The 14919-nt window shown below is 35.5% G+C and overlaps 1 protein-coding gene across 2 annotated transcripts in view; it reads left to right on the top strand.

The window, feature by feature from the left end:
* The window catches only part of EIF5B (eukaryotic translation initiation factor 5B), an 87517-nt gene that overhangs the window by 45965 nt on the left and 26633 nt on the right, over nucleotides 1–14919 (top strand). The window contains exons 8-12 of one of the 2 annotated variants that reach the window (XM_026487839.4): nucleotides 67–156; nucleotides 2235–2309; nucleotides 7245–7531; nucleotides 14245–14352; nucleotides 14537–14647. In XM_026487839.4, coding sequence (XP_026343624.1) covers nucleotides 67–156; nucleotides 2235–2309; nucleotides 7245–7531; nucleotides 14245–14352; nucleotides 14537–14647 — 671 coding nt within the window. The remainder of the gene's footprint in view (nucleotides 1–66; nucleotides 157–2234; nucleotides 2310–7244; nucleotides 7532–14244; nucleotides 14353–14536; nucleotides 14648–14919) is intronic. The other variant, XM_044378699.3, reaches the window with a different exon arrangement.

The raw sequence follows: 14919 nt of genomic DNA, 5'->3' as shown, positions 1-14919 counted from the left end.
AGAGCGTCCCAACAGAAATTATGCACTGAAAAAGTATTGTTAACTTAGTTTCTTCCCTTTTTTCAGTATCTGAACCAATAGAATTAAGTGCTGCTGTAGAAGCTGTAGAACAAGGAGTTCCAGAAAAGGAAGAGACACCACCTCCTGTTGAACCAGGCCAGTAGCACTGACTAAATTGCTTCTGTTAAATAGCACTGATGTGTCAGAATTTGTCTTAGTCATCATTAATGTGGGGCAAGCAAATATCTGGCAGGATGGTATTCTTCATACTTTTCTCAATAAACCATTTCTTTCCATTTCCATTTTGAAAAAGTTTAGGGCTCTCGGGAGGCTCATTCAGTTGAGTATCTGATTCTTAATCGTGGCTCAGGTCTTGATGTCATAGTTGTGAGTTCGAGCCCCAGTGAGTTTGAAATCCAAGCTGGGCTCCACTTAAAAAAAAAAAAAAAGTGGGAGTGAGACTTGAATCAGTTTTTAGTAGTGTCAGTGAAATGTAGAGAGAACAGAAGTTTTTTGGATTTTTTTCTGATGTTTTCATTTATGGGTCAGAAATCTTAGGTGGTGCCAGGAAGACCTGAAGTTCTTTATTTAATCCTTTGGAAGCATTTTAACAACAACTTTTTAAGAGTACTGTAAAAATTGGCATTTTAAAACCTCCTTGGAGGTCAGCTTCTATTTACTAAACAGAGGATTCAGTTTATTCATTCTGTGTGTGTGTGTACGTGTTTTGAGGTTGGAGAAAGTCTTTGGCTTATTTTTTTAAGATAAACATTGTTTTAATTCTTACACTAGATACTGATAGGCGAGCCAGAGGCTAGCTACATGTATGGTTAACAAAATCAGGAGAATCTCCACTGTTTAAAGTTTGAAGTTGGAATAAATAGGGGAGAATTTTTTCTCCCCTCCTATTCTTAGTATAAAAAGGATCTTTTACCTGGTACAACTCAGCTTAGCATGATGACATTGGGAAAATCAGGTTGATATGCTTAATGGCAGTCCATTATTTTAGGTGACATTTGTAGTAGTAGAAAGAATTGCTAATTTAGAAGGATGTTTTGGGTACATGTACCTGACTCATTTCCTCTTCGTCAAGATGATCCAAACTAGTTGGCAAATAATAATTATTACAGGGAAGCAAATACCACTTGTCCCTCTTGGATTTGAGAAATAGTTTTGCTTTACTGGATTTCAGTAAAAAGGGTCATTAATGTTGAGAATATTAAGTCTTTAATAATCAAAATTACACCTTTCTGGATGTTTTTGGATTGTCAGCAGATATTCTTTCCTTATTTTCAACTGGAGTGTAGAGGTGTAGCTTTATACCTACAACTATGGTTTAAGTGGTATTTGTATGTAGTTAAAGCAATAAAATAAGTAGTAAATTCTTAGGTATGACATAAAAGTTTGGAAGATCAAAATGAAGATACACAGTAAGTAATCCTGTCTTATTTTGTGGGGGATATGTTTTGAGACCCCCCGTGGATGCCCAAAACTGCAGATGGTACTGAACTCTGTTTTCTTCTATACATACATAACTGTGATAGAGTTTAACTTATAAATTAGGCACAGAAAGAGATGAACAGCAATAACTAATAATATGAACAGTTAGAACAATATACTATAATATGTTATTAAGTGTAGTCTCTCTCTTTTAAAATATTTTACTGTACTATACTCATTGTTCTTGTGACGACGTGAGATGATAAATACCCATGTGACTAGATGAAGTGAGATGAATGATGTAGGCACTGTGATGTAATGTTAGATTTCCACTGACCTGACCATACGTTAGGAGGAGGAAAGGAGGATCATTTGCTTTCAAGACCGCAGTTCACTGTGGGTGACAAAATGCAGAAAGCAAGACCATAGATAAGGTTGGGGGGACTATTGTGAAATTTCATTTTTCCTCAAGAACTGAGTGTAGTCATCTACCCTTTTTAAAATCTAACAGAACATTTCAGTGTCTGAGTTTCTAATATTTTAAGTATGTCAAATATGAAATCTGGTTTAAGGTTAATTTGGTGTATTAAAAATTCTAGGAAATTGTGCAGCAGTTGGTAATACTAAATTATAACATGTAGCTATATTGAGAAAATAGTTCCAAAGATGACAAAATTGTATGTTTTTGCATAATTAAAATATTTTTAATGTCAGCATGATTTTCCACTTTTTCTAAAAGCAAACCCCTATTTCTAGATGATTTCTATGTCTTTAACAAAAACTTTTACTTACAGAAGAGGAAGAAGAAACTGAAGATGCTGGATTGGATGATTGGGAAGCTATGGCCAGTGATGAAGAGAGAGAAAAAGGTGAATAGCTCATAAGTACATGTTGATAAATCTAATGGTTATTAGAGGTGTGTATATTTAAAGGGATAGTCAGTCTTCTGATTATGAAAGCCATACGAACATTTCTGGGAATAAAAAGCAGTCTTGGATCTCTCCATTGCCATGGTTCCTAAATCCTCATGTGGATCCTCACTTTATGAATAAGTGGTTTTTCAGGGGCTTCTAGGTTTTAAAATTTTTTCAGAATGATGTTGTAAATGGGTTAGGTTATTAAAGCTAGCCTACAAAAAAAGCACTTTAACTTGAAATATAATACAGAGGTAATACAAGTAAATAGTACCTAATCAAAATGAGTAATTTTTCTCTTTTCATTACTTTCTGTTCTGTGTTACTAAAATCTACTTTCTTCGGTTTTAATTTGCTGGGTTTTTTTCCCTAACTTCTTGAGATGGATATTTGGTTTTTTGGTTTTTCAGGGTTTTTTCCTAATACGTGCATTTTTTTTTTTTTTTTTTAATTTTAATTCTAGTTAGTTAACATGCAGTGTTAATATTATTTTCAGGTGTATGATAGAGTGATTCAACAATTCCGTATATTACCTGGTGCTCATCAGGACAAGTATAATTGTCAAGACCTCATTAACCCATGCTCCCCTGCCTCCCCAGGCCCTGCCCTACCGCAAACCTCTCCTCTCCTGGTAACCATCAGTTTGTTCTCTGTAGTTAAGAGTCTTTTTCTTAATTTGTTTCTTTCTCTTTTTTTTGCCCTTTGCTCATTTGTTTTGTTTCTTAAATTCCATATGAGTGAAATCATGTATTTGTCTTTCTCTGACTGATTTGTTTCACTTAGCATTATACTCTAGCTCCATCCATGTCATTGCAAGTGACAAGATTTCATTCTTTCTCATGGCTGAATAATATTCCGTTATATATATATATACACCACATCTTCCCTGTCCGTTCATCTGTCAGTGGGCACTCGAGCTGCTTCTGTATCTTGGTTATTATAAGTAATGGTGCTGTAGACATAGGTGTGCATGCAATCCTTTGAATTAGTGTTTTTGTATTTTTTGGGTAAATACCTGGTAGTGTGATTATTGGATGATAAGGTAGTTCTATTTTTAATTTTTTGAGGATCCTCCACACTGTTTTCCACAGTGGCTGCACCAGTTTGCATTCCCAGCAGCAACACAAGAGGATTCCTTTTTCTCTACATCCTCACCGACGTGTAACATGTTTTTAAAACTAAATTTTTTGTTAAGCATTGCTTTAGCCAAATTTCACAAGTTCTGATGTTATTTTTTACTTCCCATTTTAATATATTTTAACTAATTGATAGATAGAAGTGTAGTTCGTAATTTACAAAATTCGGATTTTCTAATTATTTTCTTGTTACTTCATTGAGATCAGAGAACATACATGGTTCTATCTTTTGAAATACACTGAGACTTAATTTACAACCCAGCACATGGTTGATTATTGGGTTTAATATGTGATTGGAAGGAATTTATATTCTGCAGTAGTCGTGTGCCTTGTTCTCTGTAGAGTTAACCCTTGAACAACATGGGTTTAAACTGCAGGAGTCTACTTACAGGCAGATTTTTTTCAGTACGGTTTTGTAAATGTATTTTCCTTAAGATTTTCTTCATAACATTTTTTATTTATCTGGTTTAGTTTATTGTAAGAATACAGTATGTAATACACACAAAATATGTGTCAGTCAACTGTTTATGTTATTACCAAGGCTTTATGGTCAGTAGTAGGCTATTAGTAGTTAAGTTTTCTAGGAGTCAAAAGTTCTGCATGGATTTCCAACTGCATCCCCATGTTGTTCAAGGGTAAACTGTATTTGGTCAGATTTTGTTCAGGTCTTCTTTATTCTGAGATTTTTTTCTGGACTGCCTTTTCTCTCTGTTACTGAGAGTGGTGGGTTAAAATCTTCCTTGATTGTAGATTATCTATTTCTCCCTGTGTTCTGTTAATTTTGTTTGATATATTTTAGTGCTATATTATTAGGTGAATACACTCTCATATTTTTTGATGAATTGACTCATTGACTTATTGTGTTTTCTTTATATTTTGTTTTATTTATTTTTAACAATGCTTTTTGCCTTAAAGTATTCTTTATCTGGTATTAATATAGTGACATACCTTTGATTTACATGATCTTTTTCTATTTTTAACTTTATCTCCTTAATTAGTACATAGTTTTTTATTTTATTTTATTTTTTAAAGATTTTATTTATTTATTTGACAGAGAAACAGCCAGCGAGAGAGGGAACACAAGCAGGGGGAGTGGGGGAGGAAGAAGCAGGCTCCCAGTGGAGCAGGGAGCCTGATGCGGGGCTCGAAGCCTGATGCAGGGCTCGGTCCCCAGTCCCTGGGATCACGCCCTGAGTTGAAGGCAGACGCTTAACGACTGAGCCACCCAAGTGCCCCCATAGTTGAGATTTTTAAATCCAGTTTGTCAATATTTATATTTTACCTAGACCACTTAGCCCATTACGTTTAACCCTTTAATTAATGAAGAGTATTTGTTATCTTATTTAGTCCTTACTGGTTCTGTTTCTTCTTTTGTCCTTTTTTTTTTTTTTTTTAAGATTTTTTTTTTTTAATTTATTTATTCGACAGAGATAGAGACAGCCAGCAAGAGAGGGAACACAAGCAGGGGAAGTGGGAGAGGAAGAAGCAGGCTCATAGCGGAGGAGCCTGATGTGGGGCTCGATCACCATAACTCCGGGATCACGCCCTGAGCCGAAGGCAGATGCTTAACCGCTGTGCCACCCAGGCGCCTCTCTTTTGTCCTTTCTAATCATGTTTGGGGTTGTTGCCTTGTTTTGTTTAAAATTTTATTTATTTATTCGGCAGAGAGCAGGAACGAGAGCGAGAGAAAGCACAAGCAGAAGGAGCAGTAGAGGGAGAGGGAGAAGCGGGCTTCCCACTGAGCAGGGAGCCCAATTTGTGGCTCGATCTCAGGACCCTGGGACCATGACCTGAGCCAGAACTGACTGAGCCACCCAGGCACCCCCCTTTTTTTCCCCCCATATTTTCCTCCTTCCATGAGCTTGGAAGTTGTATACTTTTACACTTATTTTTAGTCATTACTCCAGAGACTTTAACATGGATCTTTGAACTATCACTGTATAATGTTATCCTTGTTTCAGACAACGCAAAGACCATAGAATACATGAGCAAATTTATCCAGTCCTCAGTTCATTATTCCCGTTTAATTCTCTTTTTTAAATCCCATCATAGCTCAAGTTTACTCATATTGTCAGCTCTTTGTTATATTTCATTTCTTTTTGCATCTCTGATATTCCATTTGAGATCATTTCTTCTTGCCTGAAGAATACCTTTTAGAATTTCCTTTAGTATGAATCTGTTAGTGAGGCATTCCATTTTTGCTCTTCTAAAAATCCCTTTATCTCTTTATTCTTGAAGGCTATATTTACTGAGTGAAGAATTCTTTGTTGAAATTCTGTTAACATTTTGAAGATATTATTCCCTTGTGTTAGCTTTCATTGTTTCTGTTGAGAAGTCAGATATCAACCTAAAGTTTTCATGTGCCTTTGGTTTTCAGCAGTTTTAGTAAGATGTGACCAGGGTCAATTTTCTTTTATTAATTCTGCCTATAGAGCTTTATCAATATATGGTTTTATGTTTTTATTGATTTTGCAGTGTTATGAGCCGTTATTTCTCTTCGGGGATTCTAGTTATGCCTATGATATGCCTTCTTATTATATCAGTGTATCATTTCTTTTTATGCTTTCTACCTAATTGAGTCTACATGGTTCATTCTAGAGTGTTTCTTCTGATCTGTCTTCCGGTTCACTAATTTTCTCTTCAGCTGCTGCTACTTGCCTGTTAAACCCATCTTTTGGGTTCTTAGTTTTGTCTCTGGTATGTTCTAATTTTAGATACTCCATTTAACTATTTTTATAGGTTTTTACTTTCTAAACTTTTTAATCTTTTGCTCCCTAGATGTTAGAAACAGTCATTTTTCAAATTTTTATTGGATTTATTTATTTTAGAGAGTATAAGGGACGGGGGAGGGGCAGAGAGAGAATCTCAAGCACACTGCCCCTAAGCTCAGAGTCCGATTTGGGGCTCAATCTCATGACCCTAAGATCATGACCTGAGCCAAAACCAACTGTTGAATGATCAACCAACTGAGCCAGCCAGGCACCCCTCAATTTGGGGGCTTTCTGTCTTCCATCTTGTGCATTGTTTTTTCACATGGCTTGTTATTTTCATATATTGTGCTAGATATTATACTTGTAAAACTTAGGAATAATTTGACATCAGGTTGGTGTGTTTCTTTCTCCGGAGAGAACTTATGTGTACACCCACCAGGAGTCTGAATGAACTAGCAATATGGAATCATCTTATTCTAGATTTAGAATTGATAGAGTCTGGAGGTGATTGGCCAGTAATGGGGAAGTCCTGTTTATTTCCTATTCATTCTAACTGCTGGTGTTCTTTGGGATTTCATTCCATAATAAGAGTAATACCCAATGTCTGCCCACCTTGCCCCCTTGAATCCTTAATAGACCCAGTGCCTGGACCCCTAAGCATTGCTTAGCCTTTAAGCTGCCTTCTCCAGAATCAGCAAAGGACCACTGCTTCTTGGTCTTTTGGCTAAGATCAAGTGCAGAATTGGCAAATAATCCCAAAGGAAAGAAATTCTAAATGTTGTATTCCCCTCCCTGGGTTCTTGTTCTGTCTTGTAGTCTGGTTCAGTAACATATTAAGTTTTTACGGTTAAATGGCAATCTTCATTGTAGCAAATATGTGACCAACGCTTTGCATTTAGGATGCATGAAAACAATTTAGCATTCACGATGTTTTATAATGTTACTACCATACTGAGTGCACCCCTGGTAGTATTTTCCCTTTAAGGTCTCCATAATGTTGATGGAAATCTCCATTTTTAACTTTCAAATCTTTTTCCTGAAAGAAGAAAACACGGTGCATATAGAAGTAAAAGAAAACCCTGAGGAGGAGGAGGAGGAGGAGGAGGAAGAGAGTGAAGAAGATGAGAGTGAAGAGGAAGAGGAAGAGGAAGGAGAAAGTGAAGGCAGTGAAGGTGATGAAGAAGATGAAAAAGTGTCAGATGAGAAGGATGCGGGGAAAATGTTAGATAAAAAACCAAGTAAAGAGATGAGTTCAGAATCTGAATACGACTCTGATGATGATCGAACTAAAGAAGAAAGGGCTTATGACAAAGCCAAACGGAGGATTGAGGTATTTATTTTCCCCTTTCTCTTTACTCCTCCCCCCCCACTTCTCATCTGGGATCATTAGAACTGTACTCTGAACTAAAGACAGTGTGGTACTGGTTTAAGAACAGATAATACAGATGATGAAACAGAACTGAAAGCCCAAAAATCCTTATATTTCTGACTATTGTTTTGTCAGATATCCCAAAGCAATTCAGTGGGAAAAGGATAGCTTTTTCAACCAGTGGTGCTAATTAAATAAAAAATGAGTTTAGTTTCTGACCCCAATTCATATATAAAAGTTGTCTTAGATCAGAAATAGAGGTAAAGATAGAGGAAGCTAAAGGTATAAATTTAGGGGGAAAAAAAACCAGCACAAAATAATTCATGACCTTGGGTTGGACTTTGGGTCTTTGACCTTGATCTAACCTAAGGACCTTACTCCCTCACCTAAGTCAGAATGGTATACTGTTTCATTGTTTTTGTTTTTTTTTTTTCCCCAAATTTTGATGTGCTCTTTAAGTGATGGTTTAAGGGTATGCAGAGATACTCTGAGCATATACCCTGTAGTCATAAACACTAGTTAAACTAGTGTTTGCCTTGTGTATTTTAGGTTAGTCACCGTGAGGCGTCTGATGACTTTAGTTATTGAAATCCGGTGGGTTAATGAGGCATCATTCTGTTTAGCAAAGTGTACATACCTAGCAGGCTTACTATATTTTTCCTCCTTAATGCAGTAGACTTGAGTTTTCTTTAATTATGTCAGCTTAGCATAAATAATATACTAAAAACTAGTTGCTTAGGATGTTAAAGTATTTTAAAGCTAAAAATGATTTTAGCTTTCCTTTTTTAAAAAATATTTTCTAATTCTAATTTTTCAGTTTTTTTATTCATTTTTTTTAAATAACCTGTGTATCAATGTTTATCTTATCCTTCTGTAAAGTCTATTAAGAGATACGCTTTCTGAATTTCTAAAGGGCTGAGAAAGTCTGTTGTTGTAAGTTGGGATTTCTAACCTCTGCCAGTATTAACATCTTTAGGCCGTATAATTCTGTTGTGGGGGGACAGTCCTTTTCATTTAGGATGTTAAGCAGCATCCCTGACCTCCACCCACTAGATACCAGTGGCATTCCCCTCCCTGCTTCCCACAGCACCTACTCAAGCCAATTCCCTTGCTCTATACGCACATGTGAGAGACAGTTTGTAATGTATTTGATGATTTAAAAATAATGGGTATAAAGCAGAGAGAAGTTTCCCCATTATCTTACTTCCCAGACTTGTGCATAGTTCTGTACATGAGCTTCAAGTTTTTAAAAATGTTTAATTAAAACTAAGATAATAAATTTTGTAGATAAACATTTTTTTTTAAGGATTTTATTTATTTATTTGTCAGAGAGAGAGAGAGCAACAAGCAGAGGGAGAAGCAGGCTCCCCATTGAGCAAAGAGCTCAATATGGGACTCAGTCCCAGGACCCTGGGATCATGACCTGAGCTGAAGGCAGACGTTTAACCAACTGAGCCACCCATTTTTCCCTCTTTATTCTTTTTTTTTCACAGAACAATATGCTGTGGACTTCTTCATCCAGCAAATTGTTAAGCAGCTTTGTTGAGATGTGATTTACATACTAAAGAATTGATCCGATCTAAGTATACAATTGAGTGACATTTTGTAAATTTTTGTAGAGTTGTGCATCCGTTATCACAAGTCAACTTTAAAATATTTTCATCACCCTACAAAGGTTTCTTGTACCAGTTATAGTCATTCCCTATTCCTAGCCCCACATATACAGCAGTTCCCAGTCCCCCCATCCACAGTTTTGCTTTCCATGGTTTCAGTTACCTATGGTCAACTGCAGTCTAGAAGGTGATGATCCTTCTTCTCTTGTATTGTCACAAGGTCAATAGTAGCCCAACACTGTGTTATTCACCTCACTTTATCTCTTTACATAGGCATTTTATAATCTCACATCATCCCAAGAAGAGGGTCGTGAGTATAGTACAAGAGGGTACTTTGAGATCACATTCACTTAACTTTTTTGCAGTATATTCTTATCATTGTTCTATTACTAGTTATTGTTAGATTATCAATTTAACTTTTTTTTTTTTTTTTTTTAGGGATGTGGGCAGAGGGAGAGTGGGAGAGAGAATCTTAAGCAGGTTCCATGCCCAGTATGGAGCCCAATGTACGGCTTGATCTCATAACCCTGAGATCAGAACCCGAGCCGAAATCAAGAGTCGGACGCTTAACTGACTAAGCCACCCAGGCACCCCTAAATTTAACTTTATCTTAGATACATATAGGAGAAAGCGTGGTATATATAGTATTTGGTACTATCTGCAGTTTAAGGCATCCACTGAGGGTCTTGGAATGTATTACCCCCTGGATAAGGAGGGGACTGCTGTAATTTAATCATCTAATATGTGGTCTTTTATGTCTAGCTTATTTCACTTAACTCTGTGTGGTAGCTGTATCAGAATTTTGTTCATTTTTATTTCCAGATAGTGTTGTGTAAGTATACCATATTTTATTATGTCTTCAGTAGTTAGAGACATTCGAGTTGTTTCTAGTTTTTGGCTACTATAAATGGTACTACTACATATATTTGCATATAAGCCTTTGTATGGAAATGTGTTTTCATTTTTTTTGGATATATTCCTAAGAGTGAGATTGCTGGATTATGTGGTAAATTTGTGTTTAACTTTTTCAGAAACTCCTAAACTATTTTCTAGAGTGGCTGCACAATTATAGATTCCTACCATTTGAGGGTTCTAGTAGTTTCTCTGCATCCTTACTAATACTTAACATCTGTCTTTTCAATTATAGTCATTCTAGTGGATATGAAATAGCATATCTTATTGTGATTTTAATTTGCATTTCTGTAATGTTGAGCATTTCTCAGTGTGCTTTCTGGCCATTCTGTATCTTCATTGGTGAAACATCATCTATTCAAATTTTTGTCCATTTTTAAATTTTGTAACTTGTCTTTTTTTTTTTTTTTTTAAGATTTTTTATTTACTTATTTGACAGAGATAGAGACAGCCAGTGAGAGAGGGAACACAGCAGGGGAGTGGGAGAGGAAGAAGCAGGCTCCTAGTGGAGGAGCCCGATGTGGGACTCGATCCCAGAATGCCGGGATCACACCCTGGGCCGAAGGCAGATGCTTAACCGCTGTGCCACTCAGACGCCCCTGTAACTTGTCTTTTTATTGAGTTTTAAGAGTTCTTTTCACCTTTTTAGGTTTCTTTTGAAGTGAATGACTTTCTAAGTTTGTTAACATCCATTTTATCGGAACTTGCTTTTGTAGAGCACACTTCTAGAGTTGTATTAAATCATTGACCCAAGGTCATGAATATTTTGTCCTTTCTTTTTTTAATTTCTGCATTTAGTTTCTTGTATCTTTAGCTCTATCTCTGATCTGTTTTAAGGTAATTTTTGTGTATGATGGGTCAGAGACTAAACTCATTTTTTATTAATTTAACTAGCATCATTGGTTGAAAAAGCTATCCTTTTCTCATTGAATTGCTTTGGCCTCTTTGACAAATCAATAGGTCAGAAATATGAGGATTTATTTTTGGACTTTCAGCTCAATTTCATTATCTGTATTATCTGTTCTTATGCCAGTATCACACTGTCTTGATTCCTATAGCTTTAATACTAGGCTTTGAGGTAGGGAAATATGAGTCTTACAGTGTTGTAATTCCTTTTCAAGTTTGCTTTGGCTATTCTAGGTCACTTGCTTTTCCATATAAATTTTATGGTCACTTTGTCAGTTTTTGGAAAAAACTTGCTCAGATTTAGATAGAGGTTGTTTTGAATCTATAGATCAATTTTAGGGAGAATTATCATCTATTTTAATAATATTGAATCTTCCAATCTATGGAAATAGGCTGGTTCTCCATTCATTTGGATCTTTTACAGTTTCTTCCAGTGGAGTGTCGTAGTTTTCACAGTTTAAGATTTGTAATTCTTTTGTTAAATTTATTACTAGGTGTTTTATTGTTTTTGATGCTATTGAAAATGGGTTTTTAAAATTTTTTTCATTTCTACTATAACGAAATACAGTTGAGTTTTATAGCTCTCATATCCTGTAATGATATCGAAATATTTTTTATTCTAATTTTTTATGGATTCCTTAGAGTTTCCTGTAATCTGTGTCATGTTCTCTATCAAAGACAGTTTTAATTCTTGCTTTCCAATCTCCCTGCTGCTTATTTCTTTTTTTTTGCCTGATGTCTCTGGCTAGAACAGTACATTAGTGGATAGAAGTGGTAAGAGCAGACATACTTGCCTTGTTATCAGTCGTTGTGGGAAAAACATTCAGATTTTCAGCGTTAACTATGATGTTAATGGTAATGCCCTTTATCAGTTTGAGGAACTTCCCTTCTTTTCCTAATTTGTTGAAAGTTCATATCATGAATAGAGATGGGTGCCTTTTCTATGTGTATTGAGATTCTTTTTTCTTTTTTTGTATTAATATATGATGTATTATATTGGTATTCAGATGTTAAGCTCAACCTTGCATTCCTGGAATAAATCCCACTTGATCCTGGTATAATCCTCTTTATATGTTACTAGATTTGGTTTGTAATATTTTGTTGAGGTTTTTGTGATCTATACCCATGAGGGATATTGATCAGTAACTTCCTTACGATTTGTTTGTCTCGTTTTGGTGCCATTTTAAAATTAGCTTCCTAGGATTAGTCACGAAGTGTTCCTTCCCCCTCTTTTTTCTGCAAGAGTTTGTGAAAGATTGTTTTTCCTGTCTTAAGTGTTTCGCAAAATTTACTAACCAAGGTTTTGTCTTTCAAAGGTGTACCAATTTCTAATTCAGTTTCTTTACTCGTTATATTGTTATTTCTGTCCAATTTTCTTTTCATCTTGAGTCATTCTCAGTAATTTTTGTCTAACTGTTGTGTTTCATCTAAGTTGTGAGCATGAAGTTGCTTATGGTATCCTTTTAGAGTCCTTTAAGTTTCTGTAAGGTTAGTAGTGGCATCTCTTCTTTTGATTCTGATTTTGGTGATCTGTGTCTTTTTTTTTTTTTTCCCTTGGTCAAACTAGTGAAAGGTTTTCTATTTGATCTCCTCACACTGGGTGCCTTAAACAATAGAGATTTATTTTCTGATAGTTCTTGAGGCTAAAAGTTCAAGATGAAAGGGTCAGCGGGGTTGTTTCCTGGGGAGAGCTCTCTTCGTGGTTTGCAGATGGCTGCCTTCTCACTGAGTCTTCGTATGGCCTTTACTCTGTGCATGCCCAGAGAAAGATTTTTCTTATTTCTCCTCTTGTAAGGTCATCTGTCTGATTGAAGTAGGGCCCTACCCATTTAACTTTAATTACCTCCTTAAAGGCCCTATCTCCAAATACAATCACATTGGGAGTTAGAGATTCAGTGTATGAATTTGGGAGAGATTCAGTTAAGTCCATAACACATTTCATGGTTCCAAAACCTTGCCACTTATAATTTTCTAAAATCCGTACCAGACGTCCTGAGTAAGAGTCTCCATTGTGGATAGGGGTCTAAGTGATTCTATGCAACCAGATAGATTTCAGCCCTGGGATTGAGGAAATATTAAGAAATCTCCAGCTACAGATGATTAAGTCGTTACTAATTTTTGGTGTTACAGACAATACGGCAATGAGCAAACACTGTTGTACACATGCATTTCTCTATGCTTATGTCACTGCTTCAGGACAAATACTTACAGATAGAATTTGAGTTAAAGTCTGTACTGCATTGCCCTTCATAAAATTTTAATGCTACAGCAAGTGTGGGAGAAAAAGGCAATTTTCAACCATATCAAATCCTAACTAAGGTCGTGATGTTTGCGTTTGGGTATAAAGCTCTTGTGTACTACTCCTTGTTAGTAAATACTCACATCTGACTTGACATTCCAAAATGTTTTTTCATTCCATTTTCTATAGAAAGATCCAGTGTCTAGTGGTAGAAATGAAAGTAAAGAATTTTTACAAAAATGGTTTTTAGATGGAATTTTTACAAAAATGGTTTTGTAAATTACTTCAGAATTTTGATGAAAGTCTTCTCTCATTTGAATGCCAGCTTTACTGTACTTGAAAAGTTGGCATTTCAAAGAGCTGCTGGCATGTGTGTTTTTGTTTGGTTCTTAGAAAGCTGAAGTGTCTAGGTAAATGCTACAAGAGAAATGCATTTTGATGCAAGGACGTGGTTCTCATGCCTAATGAGTGGTATTAAGGTAGGAAATGTCATTGGACGTCTTAGGCTGGAGATTAAATAAACCGTCTCTCAACTGAAAGGTTTTATAGTGTTTGTACACTGGATAAAGTTTAAAAATAAATTGCTTTAAAATATGCTATAGTTTTGAAGTTCTAATGAGATTGTTTGAATGCAGGAGTATATCTCCTTTTATATAAACCCCACATAAGCTAGAGGATGTACTGTATGTGTACTGGATGGAATACAAGATCACTTGTATTCTATTAAATAAGCAATGTACAAAAGTGTTCAGAAAGTTGAAGCCAAAACTTCACACACTTTTTACTGATATTTAACAGGGTTGTCCTGAAATTTATTTTAACAGGTTTCTCTTTGTCCGAGGGTACCGTTACGTAAAGGTTTGTTGTAAAATGCACTTCCATGTAGTTAACAAAGAACTTGGATGAAGATTGTGGCATTCTCTTGCTAAGGCAACGTAATTTGAAGAACAATAGTGATAGGGTTTGAAATAATAATTTTGTGATTTTTTTTTTTTTATTCCTAGAAACGGCGACTCGAACATAGTAAAAATGTAAATACAGAAAAGCTAAGAGCTCCTGTTATTTGTGTACTTGGACATGTGGACACAGGGAAGACAAAAATTCTAGATAAAGTAAGAAAATATTGTTAGCATTGATTAAACTTTTTAAGTAAGTGAATGATACCTTATAAAAAGCTAATAGAAACCATAGCACAGATAATCAGTTCTGTTACATTAAATAGGTTGCTACTTTCTTATTGCTTTTGCTTCTTTTTATATTTTGAAATACAAATCTGAATCTGCTGTCTCATCCTAGCTTCGTCACACACATGTACAAGATGGTGAAGCAGGTGGCATTACGCAACAGATTGGGGCCACCAATGTTCCCTTGGAAGCTATTAACGAACAGACTAAGATGATTAAAAATGTAAGTACACTGTAGTTGGTGTGTTTTAATCTCTGACAAAAATTAAGGTATAAATTATTTCAGATACAGAAAAGAGTAGTATAAAGATCAACATGCTCACTATTCGTAATCAACACTTGTGCCACTTAGTTCTATTTTACTTCAGATTTTTTTTTTTTAAAGAAAATATTAGATGTTATAGGATCCCTCATTTTTCATTTCCTTTCCTCTTGCTCCTGAAGGCAATTACTATTTTGAAGTTAGAGTATATCGTTCCCCTGCGTGTTTTAACA

The sequence above is a fragment of the Ursus arctos genome, unplaced genomic scaffold (assembly GCF_023065955.2).
Source record: "Ursus arctos isolate Adak ecotype North America unplaced genomic scaffold, UrsArc2.0 scaffold_8, whole genome shotgun sequence".
NCBI classification, from domain to species: domain Eukaryota; kingdom Metazoa; phylum Chordata; class Mammalia; order Carnivora; family Ursidae; genus Ursus; species Ursus arctos.
The sequence above is the reverse complement of the archived record's forward strand: the minus strand, read 5'-3'. Positions and strand labels throughout refer to the sequence as shown.